The sequence below is a fragment of the Diceros bicornis genome, chromosome 15 (genome assembly GCF_020826845.1).
Source record: "Diceros bicornis minor isolate mBicDic1 chromosome 15, mDicBic1.mat.cur, whole genome shotgun sequence".
In the NCBI taxonomy this organism is placed as follows: Eukaryota; Metazoa; Chordata; class Mammalia; order Perissodactyla; family Rhinocerotidae; genus Diceros; species Diceros bicornis.
The window spans coordinates 5,405,812-5,425,631 of record NC_080754.1 but is presented as its reverse complement, the minus strand read 5'-3'; the positions used below and the strand labels follow the sequence as shown (position 1 = coordinate 5,425,631).

At 37.8% G+C, this 19,820-nt stretch overlaps 2 protein-coding genes across 14 annotated transcripts in view; one reads left to right on the top strand and one right to left on the bottom strand.

Moving 5' to 3' along the window:
• ABI3BP (ABI family member 3 binding protein) overlaps window positions 1-2,661 on the top strand; it is a 242,074-nt gene extending 239,413 nt beyond the window's left edge. For all 10 annotated transcript variants that reach the window (XM_058555697.1, XM_058555693.1, XM_058555691.1 and 7 more), the window contains 2 exons: window positions 484-606; window positions 1,963-2,661. In XM_058555697.1, coding sequence (XP_058411680.1) covers window positions 484-606; window positions 1,963-2,078 — 239 coding nt within the window. In that variant the 3' untranslated portion in view covers window positions 2,079-2,661. The remainder of the gene's footprint in view (window positions 1-483; window positions 607-1,962) is intronic.
• Window positions 2,662-3,589: 928 nt separating this feature from the next.
• TFG (trafficking from ER to golgi regulator) overlaps window positions 3,590-19,820 on the bottom strand; it is a 32,027-nt gene continuing 15,796 nt past the window's right edge. Inside the window, exons 5-8 of one of the 4 annotated variants that reach the window (XM_058555700.1) lie at window positions 18,901-19,068; window positions 14,336-14,476; window positions 7,858-7,953; window positions 3,590-4,413 (exon numbers count right to left, since the gene is read on the bottom strand). In XM_058555700.1, the coding sequence (XP_058411683.1) occupies window positions 4,034-4,413; window positions 7,858-7,953; window positions 14,336-14,476; window positions 18,901-19,068 (785 nt within the window). In that variant the 3' untranslated portion in view covers window positions 3,590-4,033. Of the gene's footprint in view, window positions 4,417-7,857; window positions 7,954-14,335; window positions 14,477-18,900; window positions 19,069-19,820 lie in introns of all 4 variants that reach the window. The other 3 variants (XM_058555699.1, XM_058555701.1, XM_058555702.1) reach the window with 3 other exon arrangements.

The following is a 19,820-nucleotide window of genomic DNA, read 5'->3' as shown; positions in this document are numbered from 1 at the left end:
CCAAGCAAAGATCCAGGGATAAAGCACTGCAGTGGAGGGAAGAGAATGCAGAAGCCTGGGCAGACCAGGCCCGGCCAGGTCCCCCGTGGCACTGAGCTCAGGAAGGGCGAGATCAGGCAGGCAGGCGTGGAGTCATGTGGAGCTCTGACACCAAAGGCGGCTTGGGGTTTTATTCCGAGTATAACAGGAAGCCGCTGGAGAGATTTATGGAGGGGGTAACATTATCTCAGTTGCATTTTTGCAAGATGACTAATCCCTGGGCAGAAGAATAAAGAGAGGCAAGGATTTCTGAAAGCAGGGAAGCCAGTTGGGAGACTATTCCATAGTTCAGTCAAGAGACACTAGTGGCTTAAACTAGGCTGAAAGAGGGAAAAAATATGAGAACAGGGAAGACTGATTATTTGAAACAATTTGATTATTTCAGAATTGTCCCATATCAAAGAAAATAACACTTTATGATCCTTTTAATTTCTGGTTCTTCAGGAAAATTTTATAACATAGGCGATCAGAGAGGCCATGGAGAAGATCACTGCCAGTTTGTAGACTCATTTTTAGATGGACGCACCGGACAGCAACTCGATTCTGACCAGCTACCCACCAAGGAAGGTACGTTTTCTGAATCTCCTCATAAGCAAGAGGGTTTTACAAATTAACCCAAGAAGAATTCAAGCTAAGGAAAGCAATCCCTTTAAAAATAATTCTATAGTACTGCTCTAATTATCTGGCTAGAAAAAAGATTTTCATATAAGACCTTAAAATGAAGGCTTTAACAGAAGTTTCTCAACTTTCCTGCCAGTCCTTAAGACTCTATTCCTTAGAGCCAAGAGATATTACACACAGACATATTATAAATGCATTCTACTTCAAGAAAACCTGAATTTGCAAAAACAGCTATAGAAGAGCAGTGTTTCCCAAGCTTAAATGTATTTTCTTTATGGTTTTTGTCATACTGAGCACATAGGCATTTTTTTTAGTCCTCCAAAAATGTATTTACAAAAAACCTTATTACTACCATAAAATGGAAAAAACAGTATTATTTTCCTTATATAAATACAATTAAAATAGAACAATTCTGCTGAGAAATGAACAACACTGTAACTTGCTGAAGACACATTAGCAACAAGCTGCTTAATGAGGATTGAAAAGACTGAAAATTAATTTAATCCTTGTCCAGGCAGGGCAGGAGAGGGGGAATTAAACGTCCATATTACTTGAAAACCACCAAGAGGTTTGTTAAATACTTTAAATTATTTGACTACTCTTTTCAGCAACACATTTTGTTCACTGGCACTTAAAAGTACTAACCATAGTAAAAGATGACTTAATAAGATCTGTGAACCCATTAACAGGAAGTTGCAACTGCTGCCTTACAGGAAGTGGATCTAATACATACTGTAAATTGTGTATATTTCTGTAACATTTTACATTCACAGTGAAATTTTTTATCATTTAGTTGTAGAGTCCTTGAAGAAAAAGTTCACCTAAGTTTAACTCTTAGAAATTGAGTAATCTGAGAACTACTCATCCTTTATTTCCTAACCCCACAGTAAACAGCACTTTACTCAGGTCACTTCATAGACCACCACTGGTCTGTCATGTGCAGAAAGGACATTGTCACATAAGACACCAAGAGTATACTGAACATGCTAAATGACACTGAAAAAACAAAATACAAAAGCCCTCTGACTCCTGGCCCCTCTCAGCTTTGTCTCTCAGACACCACCAACCATCCCATCCTAATTTGTTAAGGCAGATGTCAAGGAATTTCAGGTGTCCCTGATGTTCAGCCAGCCATTACAGCCTCAGGCAAGACACCATGGCCTCTGTTGCTATCCATTTTCTAAAATACTTTGCTTCACGTAGAGTAACCTTCAGCCAGTCAATGACAGCCTTCAATCTGTGAGAGGTGAGGGCAAAAATATAACACAGCAGGTATTAAAATTAAATTATTTTCCCTTTTAGGCTATTTCAGAGCAGTTCGCCAGGAACCTGTCCAATTTGGAGAAATAGGTGGTCACACCCAAATCAATTATGTCCAGTGGTATGAATGTGGGACCACAATTCCTGGAAAATGGTAGATGCTGCAATCGTGTTCAAAAGTGCCTTCTGTTTCATCATGGCAAAAAATAATTGGAAACACTATGGTATTTGTCACATTCATTTAACGCTGTTATGTTTACTATGTATAAAAGTTTAAAATCTAATTAATAGCAATATTAGATGTTTATTAGAAAGATTGCTGAGAATATTTATCAGGTTTTACAAAGTCACTTTAAGAAAGCAAGATATTGACGTTAACAGAATAACGTTTTTTTGGGGAAGCTGGCTCCCTGTTCATGGTATTTTAAGAGATCATTTGTATATTATTTATCAACACTGTTGTAATGATGTTTTGAGATACTTTTATAACAAAATTAACATCAAGAAACTAATATACTTTTAAAAAAATATTTACTTTTATTAATGCATATTCTTCCTACTGGTGAGTTAATTCCACAAATCTCTACTTGGTTTAACTTATTAGATCAAATTATCTTCAGCATATATATCTGGGGGAAAAAAGGTCCTAATATTCACGTTTATTTAAACTTCAGTTTTTTAGCAACAGCTGAATAGCTTTTCTGAAGCTAACCATTCTTCCAAATATACATTTCCTTAAATACTTGCAAATTATTGAAAAAACTGTTTGAATCAGTAAATTTCATTTCAGCTGAAAAAGGAACTGAGACTCTGATACACTCAGTTTCAAAATACACATTTCGTTCTTTCTCTACCCATACATATGTTACAATGTCTGAATGTACTTTGTCAAACTATCCCTTTAAGCAATTATCTCCACATTGTTTTTAATATAATTCTAATCGAGCTGTGCGCAGAGACTGAATGTCAAGTCTGAGCACAAAGAGGCGACGCGTGATGAGATACTCACCGTTTCACAGGACACTCAGTACATTTTTACACACAGGACCTCCAGGAATGGATGTATCAGAGGACGTTTTCATAATTCTAACTCAACCTGTAATGAAAATCTGACTTATTTTTATTTAAAAACGTATTGCTTTCCTTCACTGGGGGAGGGAGATGGGAATGCTGCATTGTTGCCCTTATTTGGAAAAGAACCTTTCCTGCGCTTACTTTTCAACATGCTTCAATTTTATCAAGTCTACATTTTGTATTTTTCAAACAAGTATAAACTCTGCAATAAAGAGATGTAGTTTTTTTTAAGACTGAGTTCTTTATTTCTGAATAGTTCATCTCTATAAGGAAAATCACACAGTTATTCAGGATCCACCAAACCCCCCCACCTCGCATCTTTTAATACTGTATCTGTTGTGTTTATATGTAACGCTAATCTATCTTCCTGTGAGATCTATTTTAAAGTTTCATTATTTTAAGCCAATGATTGTTAAATGCATTTCTTTCACAGTCAGGACAAAAATGAAATGGCACTGTGTTTCTCTGAATAGAAAACTAGAATTAAAATGTCTATACTTCATTTTAAGACCAAACATCAATAAGAATTTGTTTCTTGCTTTTTGTCTCGTGTATATCTAATGTTGATGACTAAATTAAAGTACAAGACCACCAATGGATTCAACCATCTTTATTATCCTTTCAATGTTACATTTTATACATAGTAATATCTAGTTGTCTTCTCAAAGGGATCTACTTTAGTACATCATGTTAATAGTAAAAATCCAAGTAAGATGGCTAAACTTCAACCTAGCATTTTAATATCCTCTGGACAAGGCAAGCTAGAAAGTCAATCACTTTACACACACGTAAGAGTAGTGTTCCAAAATAACTAGGAAGCTGCTACACTTTTAAGCAGGGGAGGAAAACACTTTCATTTTGGTCTTTTTTTGTGTCCCAGCAAATTATATTTTCAATGAACAGCAACAGTGATATCATATAAAATGCTCTGCTTTTTAAATTTCTGAACTTCAATACAAATGAAAATAAAATAGTAGTACTGGAGTCTTCTGGGAGGCAAATCACTAGCAGCTACATTCATCAGTGTAGCTGAGCCTCTTTATCGATAACCAGGTCCAGGCTGGGTATAGCCCTGACCAAAGGGAGGCCGGTTACGTGCATAAGGGTTAGGCCCACTTGGAGGCGGGGTTATGGTACTTCCAGGAGGTGGAGTAAAACCTGGTCTGGGCTGATAGGCCCCAGGTTGGCTTGGAGCCATTCCAGGTTGTGAGGCAGGGGCCACAGTGTAATTAGTAGGCTGAGAAGTCTGGGTAGTATAAGTTTGTGGAGGGTAACTGCTCGCCTGGTACGGCTGGGGCGGCTGAGCAGGCAGCTGTTGAGGCTGAGCAGAAAAGGCAGTAGCCGGGGCCTGGGAAGTTGGCTGCTGGCCATATCCCTGGAACTGCTGAGGTTGTTGGGGTCCAGTCTGCTGACTATAGCCTGCTGAAAAGGCAAAATAAGTAACAGATATATCTTTTGCTTCTTTTGGTGAAAGTTTTCCAGAGAATTAGTCTTACTGTTATGGACCAAAAATGATGAGAAATTTAACAAACTTATTCCTAAGTATTAGAGTAGTAGATTCCACCATATAATATGATTTCAAGACCAATTAGTATCAAAGAGGCATTTTCTAAACAATTTTTAAACCCTCTAATCTTAAACTGAAACCAATATATATATAGTTCTTCATTACAACTGCTTCTAGACCATATAATCCCTGAGAACAAATTGTTCTAGCATAATTCCAGGTATAAAGTAGATGCTCAAATGATAAATGCAGGAATTAATGCAAAAGCTAGTCATTACCCTAGTTCTGAGGGGAGGCCTATTTACCAACAGTACCAAATAAAAACACTCTGTAGAGAATGAATATTTTTAAATCAAACAATGGTACTAATACAAATACATCTTGTGCTAATAAGATGCTTTAAGGTATATTCACTCTCTCACTCTATAAAAACTAAGCCATTTAAGAACACACATTAAGTACCCATTTTCACAATCCTTAAAATCTTTCATTTCTTTTAGACTTGGTATCTGATGTTTTTGCCTTTACAACTCACAATTTTGACTTAGTAACAACATAACATACAAAAAGCATACCATATTGCCCCACAAAATCAACATCTATACTCATTATTTACTAGTATGTAAATGTTTTTAAAAGAAACAGTCTGCTTCACTGAACACTTGTATCTCTACCACGGCACACACCTGCAGCTACTTGCAATGAAACCTCTCCATTGACTGGAATCCTGTCAGCATTAAATACCAGATACACAAGAAAATTATTAAAATATGTACAACCCTGCATTAAAAAAAAAAAGGATTGAATGAATTTGAGTATATTCTGAACTCACCTTGAACCTGGGTTCAAAATTTACTCATGAAAGAAACCTTTTTGACTGGAAAAGGTCAGAGGGAAACTGGCAAACCAACAGAGTGTCAAAGATGGTCCAGTGTTACCACCACCACTTAGTCTCCAAGCAGAGTATTTAGTTGACTATTTCCATATCTCCCAATCAAATTCAAGTTAATAGGACTAGTGGGATCAGAAATACAAAGATGATAATTTGAAAAGAACTAAATTTTACTCAAAGTGAAGACCCTGACTAAAATCATTAAGAGCAAGCTTAATTTTTACTAAATAAATCAAATATCGAATGCATTTTACTTCTGGTAGCATCTAAGTATGAACTAAAAGTTAATTCATGATAAACTCTTGAATGTCATACAATTTCTCCTATCCTCTACATAACATTTTTTTACTTAATTTTTTTACTATAAGTTTTTGGACAAACAGAAGGACTCAGCTTTTATACTGAAAATGTCTATTCAACTTAAGACTGTGAGCAAAAAAAAAGCTGCCTTTTCATCCTGGCAACTGAAATCTAGACTGGCTTTTTAACTGAGTCTGGAAACAAGCAGATCCTTAATTATTTCTCAAGAAAGGGAACAACCCCTAAGGACCTAAGATGCCATTTCATTAGCAACCTACTAGTCTTCGATCATGATGTGGTGATTCTTCTATTATTGCCACCACCATCCCCTCCCTTGAAAAACACAGTAAGTGAGTAACTTTCATGAAGAACATCAGAAATTGCAAGAAATGGAAATTCTGTAGTTTTTTGAATAAATGAATAGTATAGGACAAGGGGGTCATATGGTCCACAAGGCCTAAAATATTTACTATCTAGCCTTTTATGGAAGAAAAGTCTGCCAAGCCCTGGGCTAGGCTGGAGAATGCAGAACGACATCAGGAAGTAATTAACCGCACTGGGTTCTGATCCAGCCCCCCACTGAACGACTGGGGTCCTTCAATGCAGCACAACATCTTTGAACCCTCCCCTCCTCATTTATAAAATGAGAGAGTGGAACGAGACCAGTGGTCCCCATCCCTGGCTGCACTTGAGAATGACCTGCAATGTTTTCACAATTATCAAAGCCTGAGTCCCACTCCTGGACCAAATGAAACAAAATCTCTGGGAGTAGGGCCCAGGCACTTGCAACTCTCAAAACAGCTCTCCAGGTGATTCTGAAGCACAGCAAGGGTTGAAATCCCCTGGATCAGATGACGACTAGGTCTTTTCCACCCTGTATCTTACTGTTTCTAAAAATTACAAACTTTGTAACACTTTGATTTTTCTTTAAAGGCCTGCATCCTAAAAATAACCTTCTCCCTAATATCATAATCCAAACTTAAAACCTATCTTATATAATTAAAAACTAGCAGCTACAGGTTAAGTCACTCTACAGCTAATATAATCCAAATAAAAAATTGCTGTGTGTGTTAAAATATGTCAAACTCCAATGAATGATAGAATTTTATGATACAATTCAGGAGTCGGCAAACTTTTTTCTGTAAAGGGCCAGACAGTAAATATTCTAGGTTTTGTGGGCCACACGGTCTCTGTTGCAACTACTCAATTCTGCCATTATAGTGCCAACGCAGCAACAGACAGCACAGAAATGAATGGGTGTAGATGTGTTCCAATAAAACTTTATTCACAAAAACAGGCGACAGGCCACATTTGTCCTGTAGGCTAGAGTTTGCTGACTCCTACTCCAGTTAATACTACAAAACTCCATAAAATAGAATTAAGGCAAGATTCAATTTAGATAAATCATTTTTAGTTACAGTTGAAATTTTGATACTTAAATCTTAGGCTATAAAACAAGAGTTGAACACAAACTCTCTCTCTGATACAACAAATGTAAAAATTACCTGAATTCTAACCACGTTCGAAGTTCTACACCAAAGAGATTTATCATATTTAAATACGGATAATCTTCAGTGGATAGAGGTAAAACAAAATACCCAAGATGCCTACTTCAAACAACTAGATTTAATGTTCGTAGTTGCCTGAATTACGTTTTAAACAATTCTATTTTTTTAGCCTGTTTTTGGTATTCCTACATACTTTTGGGAGACTTAAAAACCTAAGTAGCTTAATTTGGTTCTTCTTTAATAAGATCACCTTTCCATGGATGAGGGAACTGTTAATATTTTACAGGTACTAAGAGTACACTGGGATTATGTGTTACATATAATGGGGGAAAAATTCTTGCATTTTTGCAGTTCTAAGTCACCTAAGAGGTAAAACGATCACATCAGTAGGAAGATAGCTTTGTATTAAAAACTTTTTTATAATACAAGTTATTACAAAATCATCTACTAAGATTTTAAGTTTTACTTGCCCACTGGAAAACTGAAATGTTGATTTACAATTAAAATACTTATGCAAAATATTTAAAAATAAATAACACTAATGTTATTTCCCCCAATAAATAAATACTTAATATCTACTATGAGAATGTAAGTATTACAAATCAAGGAATTAAGAGGAAAGGGTTAAAGTTTAATAGGCCGAGACCCGTGCTCACCTGAATACTGGAGACCGTACTGCTGCGGCGGCTGGGGCGGTGCCTGCGGCTGGGCACCGTAGCCGGCCTGCTGCGGGTACTGCTGGTACATCTGACCTGAAGAAGAGAGGACAAGGAAAAGAGGAGGCTGAACTCGGCAGAGAGAAGTATTTTTAAGGCCCATTTAATTCTCTCCCCATCCAAACACAAAAACACACTGAGTAACAAGACACAAGAATGTGTTTGTTCCCCTTCAAATGTCTATGAAGAAGAGAAGAATGAACACTTGAACAACTGTGGATGCCCTGCTGTGGACTAACTGCAAAGAATTCCAATTGGCAGCCAATAACACTAGTGGTTACTTCATAAATTCCAGAAAAACAAATGCTTTCAAACCCAATTGCCAACAGATATGTACTGCTAATGTTCAGTGAAAATCAAGTAAGTGGAAAATCAATAAATAGAAATCTGAGAAAAGGGACAAATACCAATAATAGCTCCTAAATCTTTCCCAAAACACTATATTACTTGTCATGTAAAGGTCTGAACCTTTGTTACCATCTGAATGGACTCTTTGGTAGCAAGGAACTACACACCACTTTCCTTCCAGACCTCAAAGACACATTTGGCATTTGACAATGGTTTGCCTTTCCATCTTCTGAATATCCTAGCCAATCGCAGGGAACCTGATAAAGCCTAAATGGCTCCTTCTTTGCACTTTGTAATAATGGCAGACCTGTTTAAACACTGGGGATGTGCTCTTGGAAACGAGATCCTATTTGGGGTCAGTAGACCACAGTTCCTACGGAGAAATCTTTTAGACACTGTTATTACCTACAATTTCCAAACAAGTAAGGATTTACTGGTTCATGTCTTTATCATCATTACTATTTTACAGTTGTTCTAATAATGGTGGATTTAGCTAAATCTAATGCTTAGAGTAGCAATAAAACTTGCATTTTAATATCTAGCTAGTATTTGAATCTTTAAAATACCTAGCTAGTATTTAAGTCTTTAAAATAATTATATGTTGGCTAATTCTTCCAAACTACCTGCTGCTAATCAAAAGACTATGGTAAATAGCATAATTTAGCAGAAGGAGACAACTGAAAAAGAGTGAACACATTATCTAGTGCCACTCAAATGGAGGTGCAGAGGCAGCCAGCACTCACAGGCCGAGTCCAGGACCTAGAGCCCACTCCACTGGACCGGCTGCTCAGCCCAGAGCACTGCAGCACCACCAGACGTGTCTGCACCTACAGCCGGCTTACCTCCTAGCAAGCAGCTGTATGCCTTTTATGATAGAAATAAAATTTGCTTAACTATTTTTAAGCTATTAATCCTCTTCCCAAATACAACAAAAAACTGACTAAAGCTTCTTAAATACTTTTTTAATGGTTTAAGACTTACAGATAGCACAAAAGGTAGTACAGAAGTTAACCACCTTAGAAGATACCACCTTAATCCTGGATTGTATTTCATAACTAAATTTTAGAACAGAAGTGACCAGAACCTAGTACAGAAATAAGATCAAGGGGGAGAAACATGTATAGCATATGACAATGGGTTCTAATTCTTAGAAATTAGAACAATTAACTCTTCAACACAAAAATGAGCAGAGATCAGGCAATAAATACATGGAGGATAAGAAAGTCAACCTCATTACCAATCACAGATACAGAAAGATTAAGCAACTTACCTGAGATCAATACATCACAGCTAATAAGAACCATGACTGGAACCCAGGCCTAACTCTAGACCTTTCAGTTTAAAAGGGGTTTTGTACATGTTACCTCATTTAATATCAAAATTAACCTAGGTATCATCAAAAAGGCTGAGATTAAGGCTCCATGTAGTAGCCAGTTGCCATCAATGATTCTAAGGAACTCCCACTCGAAAAAGCCTAATTGTTTTCCTCAATAAAAACTGACAGGATACAACTGTTCTGAAAGCAAGTGCACACTCTCTGTTTTTTCCTAATCTGCTATAAACCCATTATGAAAATGCCATCCCTGGGGTTAAAAGTATCAGAGGTTTATTACTTTCTCTACAAAGTATTCCTTTTACATTTTTTAAACATACTTATTCAAGTCCAAAACGGACTCTCTGTCACAGTATTCCGAAATGTAATTAAGAAGTCTGTGTTTAGTTGTAAAAAAGGACGAGGAATAATTTCACATACTTGTAGGGAGGGAGCTGCAGGATATACTGATTAAGTGAAAAAGCAAGGTGCACACACAGTTTAGAGTAAAGTATGCTTTGAGGAAAAAAATACATATATATGCTATGTGTTTTGTATTATATTTTCAGAAGGAATCAATGGTAGAATAAAGTACAAGTAATAAAAAATATTACCTAAGGGAAGAAAGAATAGGATGAAGCAGAGTAACGGTGTGACTTCTGGAACTGTACTTTGTTACACAGAGTGGGAGCCAGCCTCAGTGACCCAATGTACAGTGTATGACCATGGACTGGGATCCTTACATTCTTAGAAAGGAGTAAGATTAACTCCACAATACAAAAACGAGCAGAGAATAAGCAATCAATTCATGAGTATTCACTCCCTTGTGTAGTCCCCTCTCACAACGAAGAGGGCTGACCTGTATACCAATAGAATACTGCAGAAAGGACAATGGCACTTCTGAGGACAGGTTAAAACAGACAGCCATCTTCTACCTTACTCTCTCTCAATCATTCACTCTGGTGGAAGCTGCCATGTCATGAGGTCACCCAAGCAGTCTATGGGAGGTCCCTGTGGTGAGGAACTGCAGGCTCCTGCCAACACCCAGGTGAGGGAGTCATCTCAGAAGGGCTACCCCAGTTCAGGTGAAGTGTCAGATGCCTGCAACCTCCTGAGAGCCTGAGGCACCGCGACCCAGATAAGCCGCTCCCAGATCCCTGACTCTGAAACCGCACGAGACAAGACCTGTTTGTTGTTTTAAGCATTTTGTTTTGGGGTACATTGTTACATAGCAATAGATAATTAATATACATAGTTTTGACTTTAATTGGAAACATGTAGGGGTGACAGCTATTGGAAAAAAAAAAAGACTTAAGACACACAATCAAATGGAAAATGTGAACCTCATTAGACTCCTGAGTTAACAAACTGCCAATTGCAAGAAGGTAGCTATGAGACAATTAGGGAAATTCAAATCTAGACTAGTATGTGTTGACAGTAAGAATCCCTTAATTTTGTTAGGTATAATAATGATATGGTGGTTATGTTAAAAAGAAAAGAAGGTTATCATTTAGACATGCATACTGAAATAGCTGAGTGAAATAATATGTAAAGGATATGATTTAAAATCCTCCAGCGGTGGGGGTGGTGGGGCAAGGTGGGGGTGGTGGGGCAAGATAGATGAAAACAGAATGCCAAAATATTGGTAAGTGTTGAAGCTGCATGATGGGTACATGAAGTTCTGATTATTCTACCTCTACTTTTGTGTATGTTTCAAAATTTACATAATAAAAGCTATTTTATTTTTTTGTGTGTGAGGAATATCAGCCCTGAGCTAACATCCATGCCAATCCTCCTCTTTTTGCTGAGGAACACTGGCCCTGAGCTAACATCTATTGCCAATCCTCCTTTTCTTTTCCCTTTTTCTCCCCAAAGCCCCATTAGATAGTTGTATTTCATAGTTGCACATCCTTCCAGTTGCTGTATGTGGGACACCGCTTCAGCATGGCAGGACAAATGGTGCGTCGGTGTGCGCCCAGGATCTGAACCCGGGCCGCCAGTGGCGGAGAGCAAGCGCACTTACCCACTAAGCCACGGGGCTGGCCCAATGAAAGCTATTTTAAAACTCTACTCAGCTTATCATTATATTGGCATATAATTTTAAAGATTTTAATTACATCCTTTTCACCTTTTTAGTTTGTCAGACAGCAATACCTCCTGGTCTCTGATGGTTTTTAGGGCTCTTCTCTGTATCTTCACCACTTATGTATATCATTTTGACAATTACTCAACTGGACATAGTTTTCCAGTAACAGAGGCACCTGCTTTATCTGAAAAAGGATAATAGCATCCATTTTGTTTATTTTCACGATGCTCAACATTTTGTTGATACTTTTAACTTAACAACATATTAAGACTAAAATCCTTGGGATAAAAATTTACAATTCCAAAATCTCTTTTATGGAATTTAAGTAAAAACTCAGAATTATTTATTTTATTTTGGATGATTTCATATTCTATTCTAAGAGACTGCTATGTTAATAAATTATTAGTAATACATTTTTATGTTGATTATTTTGCTCAAAGTATAACCAGCAGTTGATCTAACCAGTGATGTCAGGGACTCATCACACATCATATGTCAAAAAATATTCATTAAAGTGGCCTATAAATTCATCTCGGGAATCTATAAATAACTGATGTATTAATCTAGAGCTGTGCTCTCCAATACAATAGCCACTAGCCTCTAAGCACCTGAAATGTGGCTGGTCTGAACTGTGATATGCTATATGTGTTTTGAAGTGTTTCAAATTGGTGTCACACCCCAGATTTCCAATATGCAGTAGAAAAAACAGAATTTAAAACATTAATAACTTCTTAATAATGATTACATGTTGATATACTGGATATGGTGGATTAAATAAAATGTATAATTAAAATTAATTTTACCTTTTTTAAAACTTTATGTGGCTAATAGAAAATTTAAGTTACATGTGGCTTCCACTGTATTTCTTTTGATCTAGAGATTTACCTCCAGAATGCTAATCTATTGACTAATGTCACATCTTAATAACTGTGTCATTTTTTATATTGTATGTTTTAATTTAAAGTAAAAAAAGTAACAGTTTTAGCAAGGCATACAATTAATGCCACCCTAGAGGGATTCAATGCAGATCAGACTGTGTTAATCAGATGCCTCTGGAAAGGGAAACTGGTTGTTGGGGGACAGAGGCAGGAGAGAGAATTTTCAAATTTTCACTGTATATCCCTCTATATTTTTAAAATTTTACCTTTTTGAAAATAAATTTTCAATGAAAACAAACCCCTGATAAAATGCTGTCAGATACTGTTAGTGGAGCCCTACATCCCATTCCTTTGTCAGTGAAGAGCAAAGACTATCTGGTACAACAGTCCTCCAGCTGCCATCCTACAACAGCAGACACGCTTCAAACGGGACAGAGTGTCTTTAAACAGACGTTAGGTCACCAGACACAGCCATTAAACTCCATTATACCCAAACTCTGCTTCCGCCTCCCTGTTTCAGCCCACACCTGCCACAAGTGTGGTCTGTTCCAATTTCAGCAGTTGCATCTTGGTGCAAAGGAAAGACTGTGACCGAAGTTGGTTGCAAAGAAGCTTAAGCAATAAAAAATTCTTCCCAACCACTCATTCATCAGCAAAATGCCACTTGCTAGTTCCTATGACTAACGTTCGTCCAAAGGGACAACTCTAAAAGTATCGCCATAGGATGACAGGACTCTATTACCAAAAGTGCTCGGTTCATTTTAGGCTAGGATTTTTTTTTATGTGATTTGACTCAGTCACTTGCTTCTGGTGCTGAAAATACATCATACCACCACTTGGCCCCTTTATACAAGTAGTTAGAGCACCACCTGGTGTTTGTTTTAAAGTGAAATGTGTAGTTTTAAAGGTCCTAACATGCACGGGCAATTCAGAGAAATGACATTCTAATGTCTGGAAGGAACCCTATAGACCAGTAACTACTTAGCCATGTTCTGCAGAACTCCAAGGGTTTCAATGAGGCACCTCAGTGCCTGCTATCTTGAGCTTGTGGCCCCCAATCCCCTTTATCAACCATGGCAATGATCCCTTTATCTGTTTCAAACACTGAGCTTTCAAGTTATTTTCATTCAGGACTAAAGACATTCTTTTGAAACCACTGGTTTAGTCCAATTTTCATATTTACAGTGAGAGATTTATAGTGAGAGAATATCAAAACCCAGAGAGATTAAACTACTCATCCAAGGACACATCATCTAGAGAAGAAAAGTTTGATTTTATATACATTGCATTTTTTTCCACAAAACACATACTGCTAACTGCACAAAAATATAAAAGGCTATTTATCTTTCAAAAAAACTACACTTAAAGTTGTGCTAAACCTCTATTTTAAAAATCTTCTTAAATTACAAAAATAATTAATACACAGTTGCGAGAGGGAGAAGAAAACAAAACGGCACATAAGTATTATGCAAAATAAGGTATCACACCTCAATGGGTCACCTCTGACCCACTGACTAGTGACTGGAAGGAATCCTTCCTATCTTTCACCCTGTATTTATATTCACATAAACACTTTTTTTCAGGTGATTTTTCTTTTCGATAATCGAAAGCATACCTGACATAATGTTCTATTTGGTTTTTTTAACCAAAACATGCCATATTAATAAATCAAAATTTTCACAACTGTGTTCAAAGCATGAACGCACATGTAAGCGTTTACCATTACCAACAAAGCTGCAATAAACATTTCTGCACATGTACCTTCCCGCACACGTGCTCTACGCTCTATTTTACCTTCACTCTGACCTGCTTGTGTCTGAGCTCCTGTATACGGTGGCTGCTGTGGCTGAACTCCTGGCGGGTGAGCTGCAGAGGAAGAGGAAGCAATGCTGTCGGGAGTTCCTGAACGGTCTTCGGCAGGAGCACTGGGTGGCCCTGGATGGTCATGAAAAGTCAGTTCAGTTCCTAACACAAGACCTCTCCCCAGCAAGCTCAATTAATAATAAGTTTGGTTAAAAGAGACTAAAAAGAAAAGTACTACAGAATAAGCAGAACCACAAATGCAGCCTTTTACATTAAATGTATATACTTTATTTTTCCCTTTGCTCCAGTCTCTTAAGAATCCAAAGCTACACCTGGAAATGCTTCCCTATAAAGTGTAGATGCTATATTCCTCAGTGCTAACTTCCCTCTGCAAAAACCAAAACTCGTTTCTGCAGTATCAGTATCCCCTACCTTAGGCAATCTATTCTGTAGATCAACCAAAAGTACCATTTCATTCTTCAATGGGTTTTCACTGCCCATAAATCAAGTTCAACCCTCTAGTTTGGTATTCAAGGGTCCAAACATTATTTCTCACAATTCCTCTTCTCACACGCCTCCTTCAGCTAAACTAACCTAGTCCCACAATATGTCTAATATTTTTTCAGCCTCCATTTCATTCATCACTGTTCCCTCCACTGTCCCATTGTCACGTCTAAATATAACATTCTTTAAAACCCAGTTGTCACTCCACAGTTCTAGTAAGCCTTCTTCACCCAGAAATACTTTTTCTACTTGAGAACTTCTATAGAGTTTACTTTTACGATGGCCCCAACCAACTGCTACTTGGCATTTCTGAACAGGTCCCATCTTCCCTCCTAGACTACAAGTTCTTTCGGCCACACTCCTGATTCTTTTCATCTGCCTCACAAGGCCTAGCACTGTTACACGTAGAGCCACTCAAATTCTTCCAAAATAATGAACAAAGTAAACGGAGAGAACTCACTACAGTTCCAATACTGTGACAGTCAAAAAAACATTCTGAAGATAACTGTAGCTATGTCTTACTCCTTTAAGTTCTTTTTGTTTGGGCATCACAGAAGAGGGGTTAAAAGCACAGGTTGTCGAGCCAGACTGCCAAGGTTCAAATCCCAGTGCTGCCACTTAGTCGCTGTGGAACTCTGGGCATGTTACTGAATCTCCTCCTGTGCCTCAGTTCCCTCATCTGTACAACAGAAATACTAATTCCTACTTCCCAACTGTAAGGACTATGAGAGCTCACGCAAGTGATTACACTTAGAAAGCTCCACATCAGCACTTGCTATTGCCAGCACTCATTTCCCTGAGGGCAAACCTCTATCTTGTGCACTGGTGTATCCCAGAACTGAGCACTGTATTAGGCACACAGCTGGCAGCTGACAGTCCAAGTATTGATGAGAATCTACACTAGGACAAGAGAGCAGTAACGCAAGAGAAACTGATGATTACCAGAGTAAAATGGATGACTGTGCCTGGGAACCACCATTTTACTGATATTTATATACAGGTAGATAAACATACAGCCACATCCCTCCTACAAAAGACACTGTGTTATTATCCTTACAAAATATATTACTGGGGCCAGTCCGGTGGCATAGAGGTTATGCCATACGCTACGCACATGCTCCGCTTTGGCAGCCCGGGGTTCGCAGGTTCGAATCCTGGGTGCACACCGATGCGCCTCTTGTCAAGCCATGCTGTGACAGCGCCCCATATAAAGTAGAGGAAGATGGGCACAGATGTTAGCCCAGGGCCAATCTTCCTCAGCAAAAAGAGGAGGATTGGCATCGGATGTTAGCTCAGGGCTAATCTTCCTCACAAAAAATATATATATATATTACCTTGACTCCTCTTTTCTCCCTTCATTGTAACCTATTAGTTACTGTTGCTCATCCTATCCTTGTAATATTTCATCCCTCTTTGCATGTCCACATTCACTTTTGGAGCTGAGTTTTTCACCACAGCACACCTGAATAACTACAAAGTATCTTGACATTTTCAATGTGTACGGTTTTTCCTACTTCAGCTCAACATCCAAAGCTACCATAAAAATGTTCTTCAAATAATGTGAATCATATCACAGTAGTCTCCCCTTATCCACAGGGAATATGTTTCAAGACCCCTGTGGATGCCTGAAACCACACACAATGCTGAACCCTCTGTATACCATGCTTTTTCCTATATATACAGACCTACGATAAAGTTTAATTTATAAATTAGGCACAGTAAGAGATCAGTAACAGTACATTTCTTTGGCATATCTGAATTGCCAGCATCACCACTCTTGCGCTTTGGGGCCACTATTAAGTACAATAAGGGGGACTTGAACACAAACGCTGCGATACTGCGACAGTCGATCGATCTGATAACAGAGAGGCTACTAAGTGACTAACGGGCGGGAGCGTACACAGCATGGATCCGCTGGACAAAGAGATGATTGACGTCCCAGGCAGGAGGGATTGGGACAGAGCAGAACAGTAAGAGATTTCATCATGCTACTCAGAATGACAAGCAATTTAAAATTTATGAATTGTTTATATCTGGAATTTTCCATTTAATATTTTTGGACCGCAGTTGACCAAGGGTAACTGAAACCGTGGAAAGCAAAACTGCGGTTAAGGAGAGACTACTGTAATCACATTGTCCTGGTCTGGCATATATTATATTCACACACGTCACACACAAAAATTTTTAAGCCTGACCTCACATGTAACTATTTACTTCTCTATCTAGCATTTTTTGAAGTCTTAAATATTAAGGAACCGTAGCACCAACCCATATTTCAGTTGCTCTAAAAATGTTCTTCAGATGTATCACTTGTCTGGTGTCTTCTTTTGCCAAGAACATACGTCATATCCAAATATTTGTCCCTTCTTTTCAGAATTTCACACAATTCTCTTTAGTGAATAATCCCACAAAACTCTCAAAGAAAATGAAAATTAACAGGCAGAATCCTATATTTCCAGTTACTAATAATGGCAAAGTAAACTGGTCACGTAAACCCTCCCATAGGTAACAACTAAAAACCTGGACAAAATAGAAGAAAACTATCTGAAATCACTGGAAGTCAATCAAATGTCAGCAGAAACCAGAAAAGAGTTTACCCTAGGGGCACTACAATGGGCGAAAACTGCAAGCCCCGACCTCTGCAGCACAGCAGCAGAAAACCAGTGTTAACTTCATGGCTGGCCAAGCAGCCGCAAATTTAGGAGGAAAATCCCTGGAATAAGAGAGCCACCAAAGAAGTGAGACCTAAAATCTGAGTGTCAGCTCAGCCCAAACCCCCAGCTGACCACAGGGTTTGGAGGGGGGACACCCATGAGGGCTCAGGAAAAGCAGCAGCATCTGGAGCTGAAAGGACTGAGCAGAGATATCAGCTGCTATGCTCCACGCAGAGACAGAGCGAATGGTGTGACTCCACACGAGTTAACTCCCTGTAAGAGGAACAACATCAAAACATCCGCAAAAGAACCTAAAAGAATCCCAAGTCACTACCACATATTAACAACAATGTCCGGTTTTCAATCAATAACTATCAGACATGCAAAGAAACAGGAAAATGTGACCCACACTTGGGGAAAAAAGGCAGTCAAAAGAAACTGACTCTAAACAGGCCCAGATGTTGGACATAGCACACAAACATTTCAAAGCAGCTATTATAAATGTTTTTGAAGAATTAAACAAAAATACACTCAATGAATTAAAGGAAAATAGTCTTAATCAACGTAAAGGTAAGAAATCTCAACAGAAAAAAAGGAAACTATAAAAAGAACCAAATGGAAATTCTAGAGCTGAAAACACAATAACTGAGATGAAAAATTCATTAGAAAAGTTCAATAGCAGATTGGAAATGGCAGAAAGAATCAGTGAACTTGAAGAGAGTTCAACAGAAATCATCCAATCTAAAGAACAGAGAGAAAAAACAGTGAAGAAAAATGAACTTCAGAGACCCATGGGACAGTATCAAGCTCTCTAATGCATGTGTAATTGGAATCCTAAAACAGAGAAAGAAGCAGAAGAAACGATGGCCAAAAAATAAAGAAGTAGTCACAGTATAAGTGCTGTTCTAAGGTTAAAAACATTTATATAAAAACACTTGCTACACTAAACCAATTTAATCAGAAATCTACATTTAAATTTAAATTTTCTAATTTAAGATCAGAAGAGAGAATAAGATATCAAATATAATCTAAATCCTGCAACAAATCTGAAATAAGACTATAAAATGTTCTGATTTTTTAAAAAATTAACTTTCTGAATTCTACTTTTGATAAAACTGACCTGTACCAAGCAGTGGTTACTCTTTAAAGAGGAGGGTTCTACTGACTGGGAGAGGGCAGGAGAAAGCTCTTGGGGTGCCGGGTGGAAACCATCTACACCTCGATCTAGCTGGTGCATAGAGACATGGGCATATACACATGTAAAAATCTACTGAACTGAACGCTTAAGATGTTTGTACTTCACCATACCCAAGCTATCCTTCTATTACAGAAGGAAAGAAGGAAAGAGAGGGAAGGAAGGACAGGAGAAGGAAGGATGGGAGGGAGGAACTAACTTACCTGAAACCTGATCATCTGTTAAGCCAAACGCTGACATGACATTTTTATTGATTTCATCTTGGTTTTTTAAAGGATCAAAGGCTGACATACTTGCTGCCATAACCTGAGTAGACTGTTTCCCAGAAGAATCAGAAGCAGCAGGCTTTTCTTCCCTACCATCCACAGTATCTAGAAGAGGAATAAACAGGAACTTGTTTCCATTTTATCTCTATAATCAATAAAGCATAAAAAATACAAGATAGGGAAATATACACGTGCATATAGTCTGGAACGTTGAGAGTATCTCTGAATACAGGATTATAGTTAATTTTACTTCTTTATACTTGTTTATATTTTTATTTTTAAAATCAGAAAAAAGGGCTAAAAGAAATGCAAGATAAATAACAGCTTCAAAAGATTCTATCTACCTCCTTCCCTGAGAATTATGAGATGAGGAAAAAAACACAAGTTCCTTAAATAGTGAGAAATATTTTACCCCTCTTTTTCGGAGCTCCATAAACTATACCCCAGTATCAGATACATACTGGGCACTAATACTTTATTTTGTAAAAGGATAAGAAGCTTAACTAAAGTTATGCTATCAACTTTTATGTTTTATTTCTACTCGTCTATTGGTCCATTACTAAATTACATGGAAATCTCAAGCCAACCAATACATTAAACACACACTTTAAATCTGCTATGTCTTCCTCTAAAATACTTTTTTTACTCACTTAAATCCTTACAGATGAAATGATGTGTCTGGGATTTGCTTAAAATCCTATGGGAGGGGTGGAGATGCGTGGGAGTATAGACAACATGATACTGACTATGAGTTGATAACTGCTGAAGTTGGGTGAGGGTTCATGGGATTCATGATAGTATTACTGTCTCCTTTGTACATGTCTAAATGTTCCGATAACAAAATATTTCAAAAAACA